This window comes from Phyllostomus hastatus, unplaced genomic scaffold, assembly GCF_019186645.2.
Source record: "Phyllostomus hastatus isolate PE091 unplaced genomic scaffold, TTU_PhHast_1.1 phas_scaffold_78, whole genome shotgun sequence".
Taxonomy (NCBI): domain Eukaryota; kingdom Metazoa; phylum Chordata; class Mammalia; order Chiroptera; family Phyllostomidae; genus Phyllostomus; species Phyllostomus hastatus.
In genome coordinates this window covers 32,214,026-32,227,860 of record NW_025334041.1, presented here as the reverse complement: position 1 = coordinate 32,227,860, position 13,835 = coordinate 32,214,026, and the positions used below count along the sequence as shown (strand labels likewise).

Below are 13,835 nucleotides of genomic sequence, written 5' to 3'. Positions count from 1 at the left end.
GTGGACAGCTCTGTGCAGGCGTGGGCATTCCCCAGCACTTCCTCCTGCTGCACTCGATAGCTTGTCCACTTGGATGGGCAGAGTAGAGCAGTGAGTCACTCGTCCTTGGGCCTGACTCGAGCTTCACAGTGAGACCAAGCTGGGAGCGGTAGTTGTTGGAAGAATTAGGGAATAGAGAAGAGTCTTTGAAATGAAAATGGCTCCCTATATAGTTTAGAGCAACTAGACCCTAACCTGACAATTATCTCCGACAGAATGTTCTGCGGTAATATTAGCACAATTTAAGGCATTTATTTTTAATCGCATTGTTTACCTGACTTATGTCTCCATTGCCAATCAAGACTTGATTGCCTTCTGTTATTAGCTTTTGATTTAATTAATAAGACTTGTTAAAGAGGAATCAAATGTTTTCTTGTAAACAGCTCTAATTTATTGATTCAATTTGAATTTTGTAATTATTCTAAAGAACTTAAATCAGTGTTTGAAGTGTATGTTTTGAATATTTAATAAAATAGTGTAAACCCACAGATAATTATTAGATACAATGTTTAGTTTGTTTTTCATAGAGTAACAGCTGTCTTCCTTAGATATCTTTAAAAACTGACATTTTGTTAGAGTAGTAACTCATAATTTCAATTATTTCAGTCCATACTAAAGTTATATGCACCAAAAGCATGCATACTAAAAAATATATGCACCAAAAATTGAATGTTAGAATATTCATACTGTTTTTTTCAAAAGTATCTTTCCCAAAAGTAGAGCCAGTGACTTAACATTTTTCCTGGATTTTAGAACTGAGTGATTCAGTAGTTGGTGAATGTCTAGACATGTAGAGAAAACTAATTAAGAAAAGAAAAAGTCACAAAGGCTTTTAGGTTAAAGAGCAACTTGATAATCAATATGATTCTTAATGAGAAACCAATGAAGCAGTTGGAGAAGAGGAAGATACAGGGATCTGGGCTCATATTATTAAAGGAGAGTGAGAGTTTTGAAACAAGTCTGTTAGATTCAAAATGGTTAATTAACAAGTCATTCTAAATTATCAAACTTTAAGGAAATGAAAAATTTCTTTATCTGTGTGCATCAAAAACAAAGAAACTGCATCTTTAATTTGAAAAAATAAGTATTTAAACCAAACATGAAAGATGTGCACACTTTATAAAAATTTGAGATTTCTGAAATTTTTGAAAGCAGTGATTGAAGGAATTTGACATGCAACAGTGTATAAGTGTGGATGTACAACAAGTTACTTTGATACATTTATCTATTGCAATATGATTGCCAATGTAGGGATATTTATCACATTATATAATTACAGTACATTGTTTATTGTCTATGTTCGTTATACTGTACAGTAGATCTCTATGGCTTGTATGCTACTCACTACAAGTGCATGCCCATAAAACCGATCACTGTTATCTCTCACTGCCCCTCACCACCCCCGCAATACCCTGGTCACTACTGTTTTACTTCGTTTTTTTTTTTTTTAAATATGTTTAACTTTTCTAGATTTTACAGAAGTAATATTATTCAGTACTTGTGTTTCACTGGCTTGTCTCACTTACCATAATATGTTCCAGGTCTGTCTGTGTTTTCACGAGTGGGAGGATATCTTCCTTTCTCATGGCTGAATAGTATTCTATTGTGTATGTGTATGACTTCTTTTTTATCCATTCACTTGTTGATGGGCGTTTGGGTTGTTTCTATGTCTTGGCTATTGTGAGTAATGCTATAATAAATGTGAGAGTTCATATATTTCGTCAAAGCCCTTTCATTTCCTTTGGCTATGTACCCAGAAGTGGAGATTGCTAAATCATATGGTAGATCTATTTTGAATTTTTGAGGAACCTCCATATTGTTTTCCACAGTGGTTGGACCAATTCACAGTCCCACTGACAATGTCTGAAGGTTCCTTTTTCACCACATCCTCTCTAGCAGCCTTTGGCTCTTGTCTTCTCCATGACAGCCATTCTGACAGGTGTGAGGTGACATGTCATGTGGTTTTTGATTTGTATTCCCCTGATGATTAGTGATGTTGAGTAAGGTTCTTTATTCTTGAGTTATCTTGCAGGTATAAAGAAGGAAATGTCAGTATATTAACATTATTAATATTCTTTCAATAAAATACTTTGAGAGTCTACTCTATAGCAGGCAGTTTTAGGCACTGGGCACATAAAAATTAACAAAACAGAAAAACTCCCTTTGCTCCTGGAGCTAATATTCTAGTATAAATCTTAAGGAAATGTTAATTTCATATGATATAAGCAGTCTCAGTGTCTCTGTTGTGATTATCATAACTAAGAAATTAACATTTGAAGGTTTAATTCTTGGGGAATTATGCTTCAGAATCAGAATCCCTTTAATATGGATCTTGTTCTTTTACACAGTTTTCACAGTAAATATGTTCAGAAATATTTCCACAACAAAAATCATGCCCATCAGTCTATGAGATTACTTGGAGATGTTCCACTTCTAGTTGCATGTAAAAAGTGAGTTTGGGGAAGGTTCATTACAAGATCCTCATAGCTTTATGGTCTGGAGAGTGTTTTAAGTATATAACCTTTGAAAAACATGGATTCCTTGCATCCTGGGATTCAGTTCATGGTACATATACATTAACAGACTCAAGGGAAATGGGAAAGTTTTGTGGGAAGAAGGGTGTGTGTGTGTGTGTGTGTGTGTGTGTGTGTGTGTGTGTTTATGGGTGAGGGGAAAATATCAGTAAATGAAGGGAAAATTCCCAGCAGTTCCTGGAATCAGTTATTGCCTCCTCAGGGAGCTAGTGATGAGCTCAACTTGGCTGAGAAAAACCGGTGCAGATGTCAGCAGTGACTGCATCCCGGGCTCGTGCCCTGCCAGAGGTCTCCTTTCGTTGTAAAGGACACAGTGAAGAGCACAGGTACAGTCTCCAGCTGAACCCTGTGTGCATATTAATGTTCTACCTGCACCTGGGTACCTACAGTGCAATCTGGATTAGAATATTTAAGTAATGTATTCAGAGTGGAGAATTTCAGGGCAGAAAGGCAGCAGGTCTGACCTTCCAGCTGAAATACAAGGAAGAGTAAACACAATGTAGATGGCACATTGTGAGCCTTATAATCAGATATCCTCATTTGATTACTGTAACCACTAATGCATTTCAGCAGTGAGTTTAATGAGGAAGGCCACTAGGATGCTTGGGCTCTGGTACATTCCTTGGCCCTTCAAGTTTCGCGTCTATGGCCATTTTTTGAGTAAAAACAGACCAAGTGGATTCAGTTCTTAAAAAGAGACATTCATATTCTTTATTTCAGACTCAGTTTTCCTTTGCTAGTTCCATAACCTCACTTTGGTTGCAATTTAAATAGCAAATAAAAACCGTTTTTCATCTATTGAATTGGTGTAGTAAGCGGGAACAGGGTCTCATGTCATTCGCTCCGGGAAGTGTAAATTGTGCAGACTGTGCCAGATGATTTCCCAATATCCATCAGAATTAGAATTTAGACATGCATGTACATTTTGATCTTGCAATTTCATTTGCAGGAATTTACGGACATATTTTTACATAGATGAAATTACATGTCCAGAAATATTTATTGCATCATTGTCTTAGTAACAAAAAATTGGGAGCATGACTATGATTTTAAGAGGAAGTTGCCAAAACATGTATTAAGTGATAAAAACTATATGCAGTGTACGCTGTATGACATATTGCCATTTGTATATGTGCGTGTGTATGTATTCTATGTATGTATGTGGGTTTGTGTGTGTGTGTACATGTAGATGGTGGGCAAACGTAGGGTTACAGTTGTAAGTATGCAAAACAGAGTTTATTGTATTATTTAGTATTGTGTTGTTTCCCATATGGACAACTGTAACTCTACTTTGCCCACCCCTGTGTATGTGTGTGTGTGTGTGTGTGTGTGTGTGTTAGTATGAACCACGGCAAGTGGTGACTTCAGAGGATGGGAGGTGGGTGGTTGAGGGAGGGTGTGGCAGGGAGATTTACTTTTCATCAAATGCTGTTCCATATCTTTTACAGAATTTTTAACGTGTGCATGTTTTACCTATTTAAATTAACAAAATATGCTTCTAAGCCCAGTAAAGGTAGAGAGAGAGAGTTGAGCACCCAACTTTAGAGGAGACTAATAACAGCTAGACATGTCTTTGTTAACGGAATTGATTGGGTAGAAAGTTGTCTGCCTAGCGCATTCTTACTTTTAATTAGAGCCAATACACATTTAGAATGCATCTAGAGGAACCATCTGCTTTGGATAGGTCTTGTGTAACCTTGTACCAGTAAACTATTCATAACTTTTATTTCCATGATACACTGTATTATAAAACACAGTCAGACCAAATATAATTTTAGGGTGCTCTAGTAAGAAAATAATTGTGAAAAGGAGGAAAGAGAGGGCGAAAAGAAGAGGAGAGAGAAGAAGGGAGGAGGGAAGGGATGGGAGGGGGGGGGAGGGGAGGGGAGGAGCAGGAAGAGAGTAAGCTGAATGCCAAGTTTCTGTCCTTGGGGGTTGAATGACCTCAGTTTAGGACTTAAGATGAAGACATTTCAACAAAAGAAACAGAGGTGTTATCGGAGAAACAAAGAACATGAATTTGACTTCTTGATTTTAATTAACCTGAGAATAACTGACAGAATATGGTGATTTTGTTAAGCACTGGTTTCATTCTGGAAGGAACACTGAGTGAATCACAGAAAAACTTCAGTTAACTTTTAGGCTGTGCAAGTGAATATTTAATATGTGAGTGTTTAAAGTGTGAATATTTATGAGGATGATATAGAATTCCCAGACTTCCTGAAATTAATCTTGTTGTGGCGGCATAATTGAGTCACTGAAATTTTCAGTGCAAAAATATATATTGTAATGAGGAAAATTAGAACCATAACAAGAACAGATTTTCATGAATTTGCTTCTCATTTTCTCTTTTGTTTCTTCCAGGGTTAATGGGAAGTTGGTAGCCCTGAAAGTGATCAGGCTGCAGGAAGAAGAAGGTACACCTTTTACAGCTATCAGGGAAGGTAGGCATTTCCTTTTCTCTCTGCTTTTGTGTTTGCATGATGTCCATAGCTGTTCAAATATTATGCACCTCTGAATAGGCTGAGTTTCTAAATTATATGCTTATATCTCTTGGAGTGTGTAAACTGAAGTTTAAAGGTCAGCACCTCTTGCAGTTGTATGAAGTCCCATTAGATAAGACAGGAGCACCCTGTTGCATACTCATGTGTGGGAAGGAGACAGTAGCTCTGCTCCAAGATGATAAAATATCTTCTTTTATTAGTGAGATCTTTGAAGTTCGGTTTTAGAACTTTTAGCTTTCCCTTTACTACATCTTTAAAAGTACAAATTATCTTGACATAAAACTTCAGTTTATTTTTGCACCGAAGGAACCATAGCTACTGGTTCTGCTGAACCACAATGTGGTATAAATATCTGTGGTTTGCTGCAATTGTACTATAAATGTACTGATGGCCTCAGTGTAGTCTGTTATTGGTCTCATTGTTTTCCACAATTATTTTTATGATTTACATTATTTTTGAAAGTCTTTCTGTTTTCACTTTTTTACCTTTCATTCTCTTTTTCATACCACTTCAGTTTAGTTTCTATAATTCCTATTTAGCTGAAAATATTCTTATGAAGTTAATCAATGACCTCTGTATTGCCAGATCAAATAGACACCTCTTCTTAATTTACCAAAGCTTTTAGCAGTTCATAAGTGGTTGAATCATTGTCCTCTGTGATACTGGATTTTCCAAGTAGGTAGCTTTTTCCCTTTCTCTTGTGCTGGTTTCTTTTCTAAATATTAGGGAATTTGGGGGCACAGAAGGGGCCTCCTTTTCTCTAATGAGCACATTTTCAATGTGACTTATTATTTCATGAGTTAAAATAGCAACTATGAGCTGATGACCTACACATGCCACTCTTTAGCTAAGACCTTGTCTTTGTCTACATTCTCATATATCCATTACTTGGCATTTCCTCTTGAATTCAGTAATATATAAAAAGGTTAATATTTAACTACCAAGTGAGGTTTATTCCAGGAATGCAAGGCTGGTTCAACCTTAAGAATCAGTTGATGTGTAACAGTCATCTCGAACTTAATGCATCCAAATGGAACTCATGGTCCCCCTACCTACCATCACTCACATCGTTTCCGCCCAATATTAGTAAAAGTGCAACCAGTGTTCCTCCTCCCCAGATCCTTCCCGTGAAGGAGTCCTGTAAGTTACTTCACTAAAACATGTCTCAAGTCCCTCTACTTTTCTGCCCTTACTGCCACCTCCAGGTCTGGGTGTCACCAGTTCTTGCTTGGACTTCATAAGAGCTCTGATTGCTCTATCCACATTGTCTCTTACCTTCCTATTATCCCCTCTCTACTCTGTAATCAATATAATCTTTTAACAAACCTAAATTGTGTTACATCACTTCTTATCTTAAAGCTTCAGTTTCAAGTACCATATGACCTGTTTGTCCCCAAACATGCTGCAGGGTTTCCTGCATCAGGGATTGAACACGTGCTGTTCCTCATGGTCTGCGTGCTCTTCCCTCCTCTGCTCTTAGGCCACGTGTCAGTTCAGCTGTTTTCTTTTCACACAGATTTCCTTTGGCTGTTACATCTAAATTGGCAGCTGACCATCGTCTTCCTCGTTTTTACTCACCGTGCCACCTATTTTCTTTAGAGTTCCTATTGGAATCTGAAATTAATTATTTTCACTCCTCTCTACTAGTATGTAATCTCAGTGAGATTTGACCTTGTCTGACCGTTCACTGCTGTGTCCTCAACATCTAGCATGGTAACCATAATATTCATTCTGTGACTTAAGCGAAATCATTGAGCTACAGTCTGTATATACAACCGAGTATGAGACGCAGATTCTCCCTCAAGGAACCGGCCTTCCAGGTGGGAGACAGAACAGACAGATAATAATTTGAGAAATAATATTAGGTGGCATTTCAATGTCAAATCATTTCTAAAAGAATGTAAGTTTTAAAGAAATTCCTCCATTCGTCAACAGAGGTAAGGTGTCAGCGGGGTCTTGAATTAGGCAAAAGAAGTGAAGGGTAGATTGAGGACAAGTTGCCTTCCAGAGAGCCGTAGAAGGAGCTCAGGCCAGAAAGCTCAAGTGCAGTGAATAGGTCAGGAGTTCTCATTTGGTGGATGTGGGAGGACGGGATGGCTGTTGCCCCACAGAAGACACCACCAACCATAATTGGTCAGTGCAACTGGTGTTCAGTGTGTCGGCGCTGGACATTCAGGGATATGTAGGACACTCTAACACAGACGTAGGGAAACCACAATCTGAGTCCTCTGCCAGTTTTTAAAAATAAACTCTATTTGAACCCAGCACTCCCATTCATTTATGTATTGTCAGTGGCTGCTTTCTTAGAATCCGGTGGTCATGACAGAGCACGTGGTCCACAAAAATCTCAAGTGTGTACCAACTGGCCCTTTACACAGTTCCCCACCCCCTGCTTTAGTACAATGAACAATTGTTTCATTTCCCCTAAGCCTTTTGAATGTCCTGCTGGGCATTCATGCAGGTGAAAACCTGTTTATATTTGTCTTCGACCATGAGCCAACTACTGTAAACCCAAAGCACATGCCGTACACAGATAATATGCACCACATTTTCCAGGGGTACAACAACTACAGTATAGGTCGAAGGAAAGTTGTATTTTGTTTTATTTAACACTTTACTAAAATTTGTTTACCATTTTGAAAAATTACTTATCTAATGACAGTACTCCTTGCACTTCAAGTCACTAATGTAACCATCTCAAACAGTGTGAAATTGCAGTGGTTTTGTTCATGTTGGTTCTATACACAGATGTGAGAATCACTCTTGATTATGATTTCCAGTGCCTACTATTTATGAATTTAAATACACCATTTTATTATAAATTATTTTTTATATCTCTTTTGCATTTCATTTATGTATAGATATATATATATTTGAAATTCTATATATAAATATTTGAAATTATGTGTGCACACAGACCCTATTATCTATGAATTTCATTTCATTGTGGTACAGCATCTTTATAAACTACTTGTTATATAGAGAGGGTATGGGGTCTGATGAGACTGGAAACCACAGGCTGAGATGGAGCAGTGAGTTCCAGTTGAGCTGTGGCGGGAGGCAAGGTTAAGAGTGTATTGAATTTGCTTATGGTAGACCCTGAGTGTTAGGGAGTAGGAGAGAGGGGAAGAGGTGCTGGGTCAGGAGAGAAGCAGGAGGAAAATGAAACTGCGTAGCAAGCATGCTCCCTGGCATGTGGGCTGTGTGCTGGAATTAACCAGCCCAACCTTGCTGTTTGGTGCCCGTTAAGAGACATTTCGTAATGACACTACTGCCTCCAGTTGTGACAGTTGGGTCAATCAGTGGGAAGTTCAAGGAAAGAAGCAGGTAGAGTCAAGTGAAGTGGTTGGTGAGCTGTCTGTTTATACTGCCTGGATATAAGGCAAGGCCCTTGGGCACATGTGAGCCTTGAGATAATAAGCTTAGGAACCAGCTCTAGGACTCAGTTCTGCTGTAGAATGCCGGGCTCTGTAGCTGGGACCTTGTTTTGTGGGTTGGAGAGCCTCTGAAGACTTTTGAATTGAGTGTATTAGAAAGATAAATCTCATTAGATAAGAAGGAACTTGAAAGCTGATAAATCAGTCATTCAGAGTAGCATAGATTTGAAATTATGAGGATCCAGTTTATTGGAAAGCAGTGACAAGAAATGATGGGTAGAGGAAAAGCTGTCAGAGCTAGGTGAATTATTGGTTACAGATGATTTGAGCGGGAAATATCAATGGTTTTGAATGAGAAAAAAATGACACCACAGGGAGAAATCGTTTGTGACTACCTGGAGAATTGCTTTTAACACTTTACTTTTTGAAAGGGTTGTTCATAGCAGCACAATTTACAATAGCTAGGTGCTGGAAGCAACCTAGATGCCCATCAGTAAATGAATGGATCAAAAAACTATGGTACATTTACACAATGGAATTTTATGCAGCAGAAAGAAAGAAGGAGCTCCTGCCCTTTGCAACAGCTTGGATGGAGCTGGAAAGCATTATGCTAAGTGAAATAAGCCAGGCAGTGAAAGACAAATACTATATGATCTCACCTTTTAACAGGCACCTAAACAACAAAACAAAGAAGCAAAATATAACCAAAGACACTGAAATAGAGGACAGGCTGATAGTGACCAGAGGGGAGAGAAGAGGGAATTTCAGGGGAGAATGGGTAGGGTTTACAGGAACAAATTTAAAGGATACATGGACAAAAACTAGGGGGAGGGTGGTAATGGGAGGGAAGTGGGGAGGGTTTGGTGGGTGGGCTGGAATGGAAGTAAAAGGGAGAAAACTGTACTTGAACAAAGATTAAAATAAAAAAATTAAAAAAAGAGAGAGAAAGCGTTGTTATCTGATTTAATCTTCACCTTAGCTCTTCGGAGGTGTTTTTTTTTGTATAGAATTCATATTGTTTATAGAACCTGTATTATCAATATTATTCAGGCTATAATTGAAGCTCAGAGAAGTCAGATGACTTGTCCAAGGAGCTGCATTTTGGACCAAGATGGTCTTAGATCAAAACAGTGTCATGCTAACTTTGAGTGGTAGTTGATTTGGGTTTTAGTCATTTTGAGTTCATGAGACATCTATATGGCAATGTCTTGTTGTCAGTGTGGGAGTATAGCTCACAAGAATTCAGCTTAAATAGTGTATATTTAGCATAGTTCTTAACAAGTTGAACAAGCATCATATTTTTGTGGGAGAAAACTTTGAGTGAAAACAGGGAGTTGAGCTGCAAGGCAGTGTAAAAGGCCCTGTGGGTATTAGAGTCTGGAGAACTGGGTTTCAGTTCTGATTTTGCTTTTCATCACTGTACAATAAAAGACAAGTCACCTGTATTAGTTTGCTAGGGCTGTGACAAAGTACCACAGATTGAAAGGCTTAAAACAACAGAAATGTATCATCTCATCGTTTCGGGGTTTACCAGTTCAAGGTCAAGACCCTCTTACTGGGAGCCACCAGGGAAGGATCTGTTTCAAGGCTCTCTCCTTGGCCTTCTCCCATGTCTTCCCATCACCTTCCCTCCATACCTGCCTGTGTCCAAATTTCCTTTTGTTGTGAGGACACTAGTCACACTGGATTAGGGTGCCCTCTGATGACCTCTCCTTAACTTAATTACCACCGAAAAATTCTTATCTTCAACTATAGTCACGTTTTGAAGTGCTGGGTTAGCACTTCAATGTATGAATTTTAGGGGATACAGTTCAGTCCATAACTCCGCCGCTTGTGGAACACAAGGGCTGGTTTGTGTTGTATCTTAGAAACTGTCTACCTCCACATTGTGGGTGCCATTTCCCAAGGAGTCTTTATTTTTATTTTCTATTAATCCTCACTCAAGGCTATATTTATTGATTTTTAGAGGGAAAAGAAGGGGGATGGGAGAGAGAGGGAGAGAGAGAGATCAGTCACCTTCCACATGTGCCCCAACTGGGGATCGTATCTGCAATCTACCTATGTGCCCTGACCAGGAATTGAACCCGCAACCTTCTGCGTGTGGGATGACATTCCAACCAACTAAGTCACTTGGCCAGGGCCCCAAGTGCTCTTCCAACTCAGGGTTAGACTGTCCTGGATATCAGAAAATGATACAGAAATTGTTGAAGCCTGGAGGAACTGATCACAAAATGGCATTGAATTTTTTTTTTGGAATAAAAGTATTTTGAGCTTTTCCTAAAAGCTGACTTCTGAGTGATTTTTAGTGGAAATAAATGACCCTCTGATAAAAAGAAGAATTAAACTCTGAGCTAATTTTGGTTATTTGTTCCTCTTTTGCCTTTTGGTTATTTGTGCCTATTTCTGCCTTTTGTAGTCTTATTTGTCTGCTATTTATGTGTGGAAATGAAAGCTATCATCACTGCTCGTAATCTTTTGCCTTTAATACTCCAAGAAATCTGGCACAGTAACTCCTCTGTGTGGCTAGTGTTAGAGCTTAAAATATTTTAGGATGAAAGTGGAGGATGCTTGGGATGTGTTCATTTCTACATTTTTACATTGATGAGGCAGTAGCATGGCTTGCTCAGTTGCGACGAAACACTTCAGTTTTGGTTTGCCTCTTTTCTGCTGTTGTGGTCAATTTCCTTATTCACAAAATGTCAACAGCAGGAAGATTTCTAAGTAGGAAAGCCCTGTTCACAGTAAGGCAGTTTTCAAGTGGCTGTTTGCCACTTACAAGCTTACCTGGGAATTTAGATGTTAACACATAATTTTCACCTGAAGTGGAAATACATGTAAGCAACCCTAATCTTACTAGATTTATGTCCAGAGGTGAACTTTGAATTTTATCTCATCGTGCTAGAGTGCTTAATGTCTTAATTCAGTGTCAGATGCTTTGAAACTCATTTCATTTTTGGTGGCAGCTTAGAGAATTAAGTAGCAGCACTGAGGGCCAGCTTTTCTCTTTTAATTTAAAATCTTTATATGATATCGTCATGGTTTGTAATGGTACTGCTAAAGAATCAGGAGATAGACTTGAAAGGGAGTAGATGGAATTTCTTAGGATATTCTAGCTTTAAGTCCCCTTAAAAATGTGTATGTTCTTACTCTGTGATGTTATATTGTAGATGTCCAAATATTTTTTGGCCAAGATTTTCCCAGACAAGGAATAAAAGTGAGGGAACCAATGTCTCCTTTTGTGAATTCGTGAATATCTAATGATTTCCTTAGGTGAGGAAATGCTTAAAGAGAAATCTAGACATTCTAATAGAGAACAATTACTCTCTATTAGAATGAGCAATAGTAGAAATATCAAGGAATAGTATTCAGTGTGTGCTTACACGTTGTACATGCACAGCCAGGGCCTAGTCTTACCTATTGCTCACTAAGCCCTTAAGGTGTACAGTTCCATTATTTCTAGTTTAAGGTGTAGAAAGTAGAACACGGAGAGCTTAAGTCACTCACCCACAGTCACGGCTAGTATGTGGCAGCGTTCAAGGTTGAATCCGGCCAGTTATACTCCAGAGCCTACACTTAAACGTTATACTCTGAGAAAGAGATTTTAAGTAGAAATTTTGAATTTATACTGCATTTTTGTTTCATGCAGAGGGTCACATTAGGCCATTAAATTAAGGTAAGCAAAAAAGATTTTGGGGGGGAACATGGCGGGAAACTTGTTTATGAAAGTGAAGGCACATTATTCACTGAATACGGTGGGGCAGCACCCATGCAGGGCAGGTGGGTAGGAAACAGGATCGGCAGTGTGGCTATGGGGTCATCTAGGCGTGTGGAAAAAAGGACCCTGTAATGGTAAACTGTGTAGTGTGGAGCTCATTATTGAATATAGTGTTCTTTGATACCTGTTTGAATAGTCCCATGTGTTTTACCCAGCTTTTTTCTCGCTCCCACTCTCTACCCTTTCCCAGAAACCAAGCCTTTGGTTTGGTTTATTCCTCAGTTGGTCCCTACCCCCACTGTTTATTGTATTAGAATTCTGGGGAAACATTTTAGGCTTCTAATAAAGATGGAAGTACTTAGGAAGGCAGAGGTAGATAGAAATGAAAGAGGACATTAAGGAAGAAAAATAACATTTTTTAATGTGGAAACAGTTAAGCTGCTAGTAAAATGAATAACTGATCCTTTAATTGTTACTTAAATGTATAATTGTATTTTAATTATATAATTAAATATTTTAATAGCATAGTGAGTTTGGTATATAAATTATCTAACATATTGGTATCATTTTTATAAATCTTATAAAGTTGTTAAATAGAAAATAAGGCTGATTTAATTGAGCATTAAAAATTTTTGTGTTTGACTGCTTTTGGTTTTTGTTATCACATCAATCTTATGTCACAGCTTCTTTATTTATTTTTGTTTTTTTTTCAAACCATGCAATTCCTTTTTCTTGTAGCTGTCTGATATGATTGCTTATAAAGATTGAGTGTTTGATATCTGAGTTGTTATACAGTTGGTAATTAACCAATGTAAGTTTCATTTTTTGCATTTCATGTTTGCAGTATTGGATTACCTTCCTAGGGCTGCTGTAATAGATTACCACAAACTTGGTGGTTTAAAAGAACAGGAAAAATGTTCTTTTAAACCCTCACAGTTCTGAAAGCTAGAAGTTCAAAATCGAGGTGTCATCAGGACATGCTGAAGGATCTAGGGGGGAATCCTTTCTTGCCTCTTCCTGGCTTGCATTGGCTCCCAGTAATCCTGGGTGTTCTGTTTCTGCATCCTGTGGCCTTCTTCCTGGTGTCGTCTATTCTTATAAGAACACTAGTTGCTGGACTTGGCCTATCTTAGTACCCTATGTCTTCATCTAAGCTAATTATATCCACAAAGACACTATTTGCAAGTAAGGTTACATTCTGAGGTTCTGAGTGGACATGAATATTGGGAAGACACTAATTCAACCGCCTACAAGTGTTCATTCCTCTCTGTTTCACGGAGGGAGTTATAGGTAACAGTGGACTGGGACAGGCATTGCACCTTGTAGAGCTTAGGAGAAAAATGGATCATATAGCTTTGGCTGGTGTGGCTCAGCTGGTTGAGTGCCGGCCTGTGAACCGAGATGTCACTGGTTTGATTACCGGTCAGGGCACAAGCCTGGGTCCCGGGCCAGGCTTCCAGTTGGGAGCGTGTGAGGGGCAACTGATCGATGTTTCTCTCACACATTAGTGTTTGTCTCCCTCTCTATCTCCCTCCCTTCCCCCATCTCTAACAAATAAATAAGATTTAAAAAAATGGACCACACAGTGTCTTTGATCATATTCTTCATTTTTTTTCTTTTTACTAAGTGTATATATATTAGACAAATGAATGGATGTGTTAACTTT

General features: G+C 38.4%; 1 protein-coding gene across 6 annotated transcripts in view; it reads left to right on the top strand.

The window, feature by feature from the left end:
* CDK14 (cyclin dependent kinase 14) overlaps positions 1-13,835 on the top strand; it is a 548,605-nt gene that overhangs the window by 167,777 nt on the left and 366,993 nt on the right. For all 6 annotated transcript variants that reach the window (XM_045828168.1, XM_045828171.1, XM_045828174.1 and 3 more), the window contains one exon: positions 4,938-5,017. In XM_045828168.1, the coding sequence (XP_045684124.1) occupies positions 4,938-5,017 (80 nt within the window). The remainder of the gene's footprint in view (positions 1-4,937; positions 5,018-13,835) is intronic.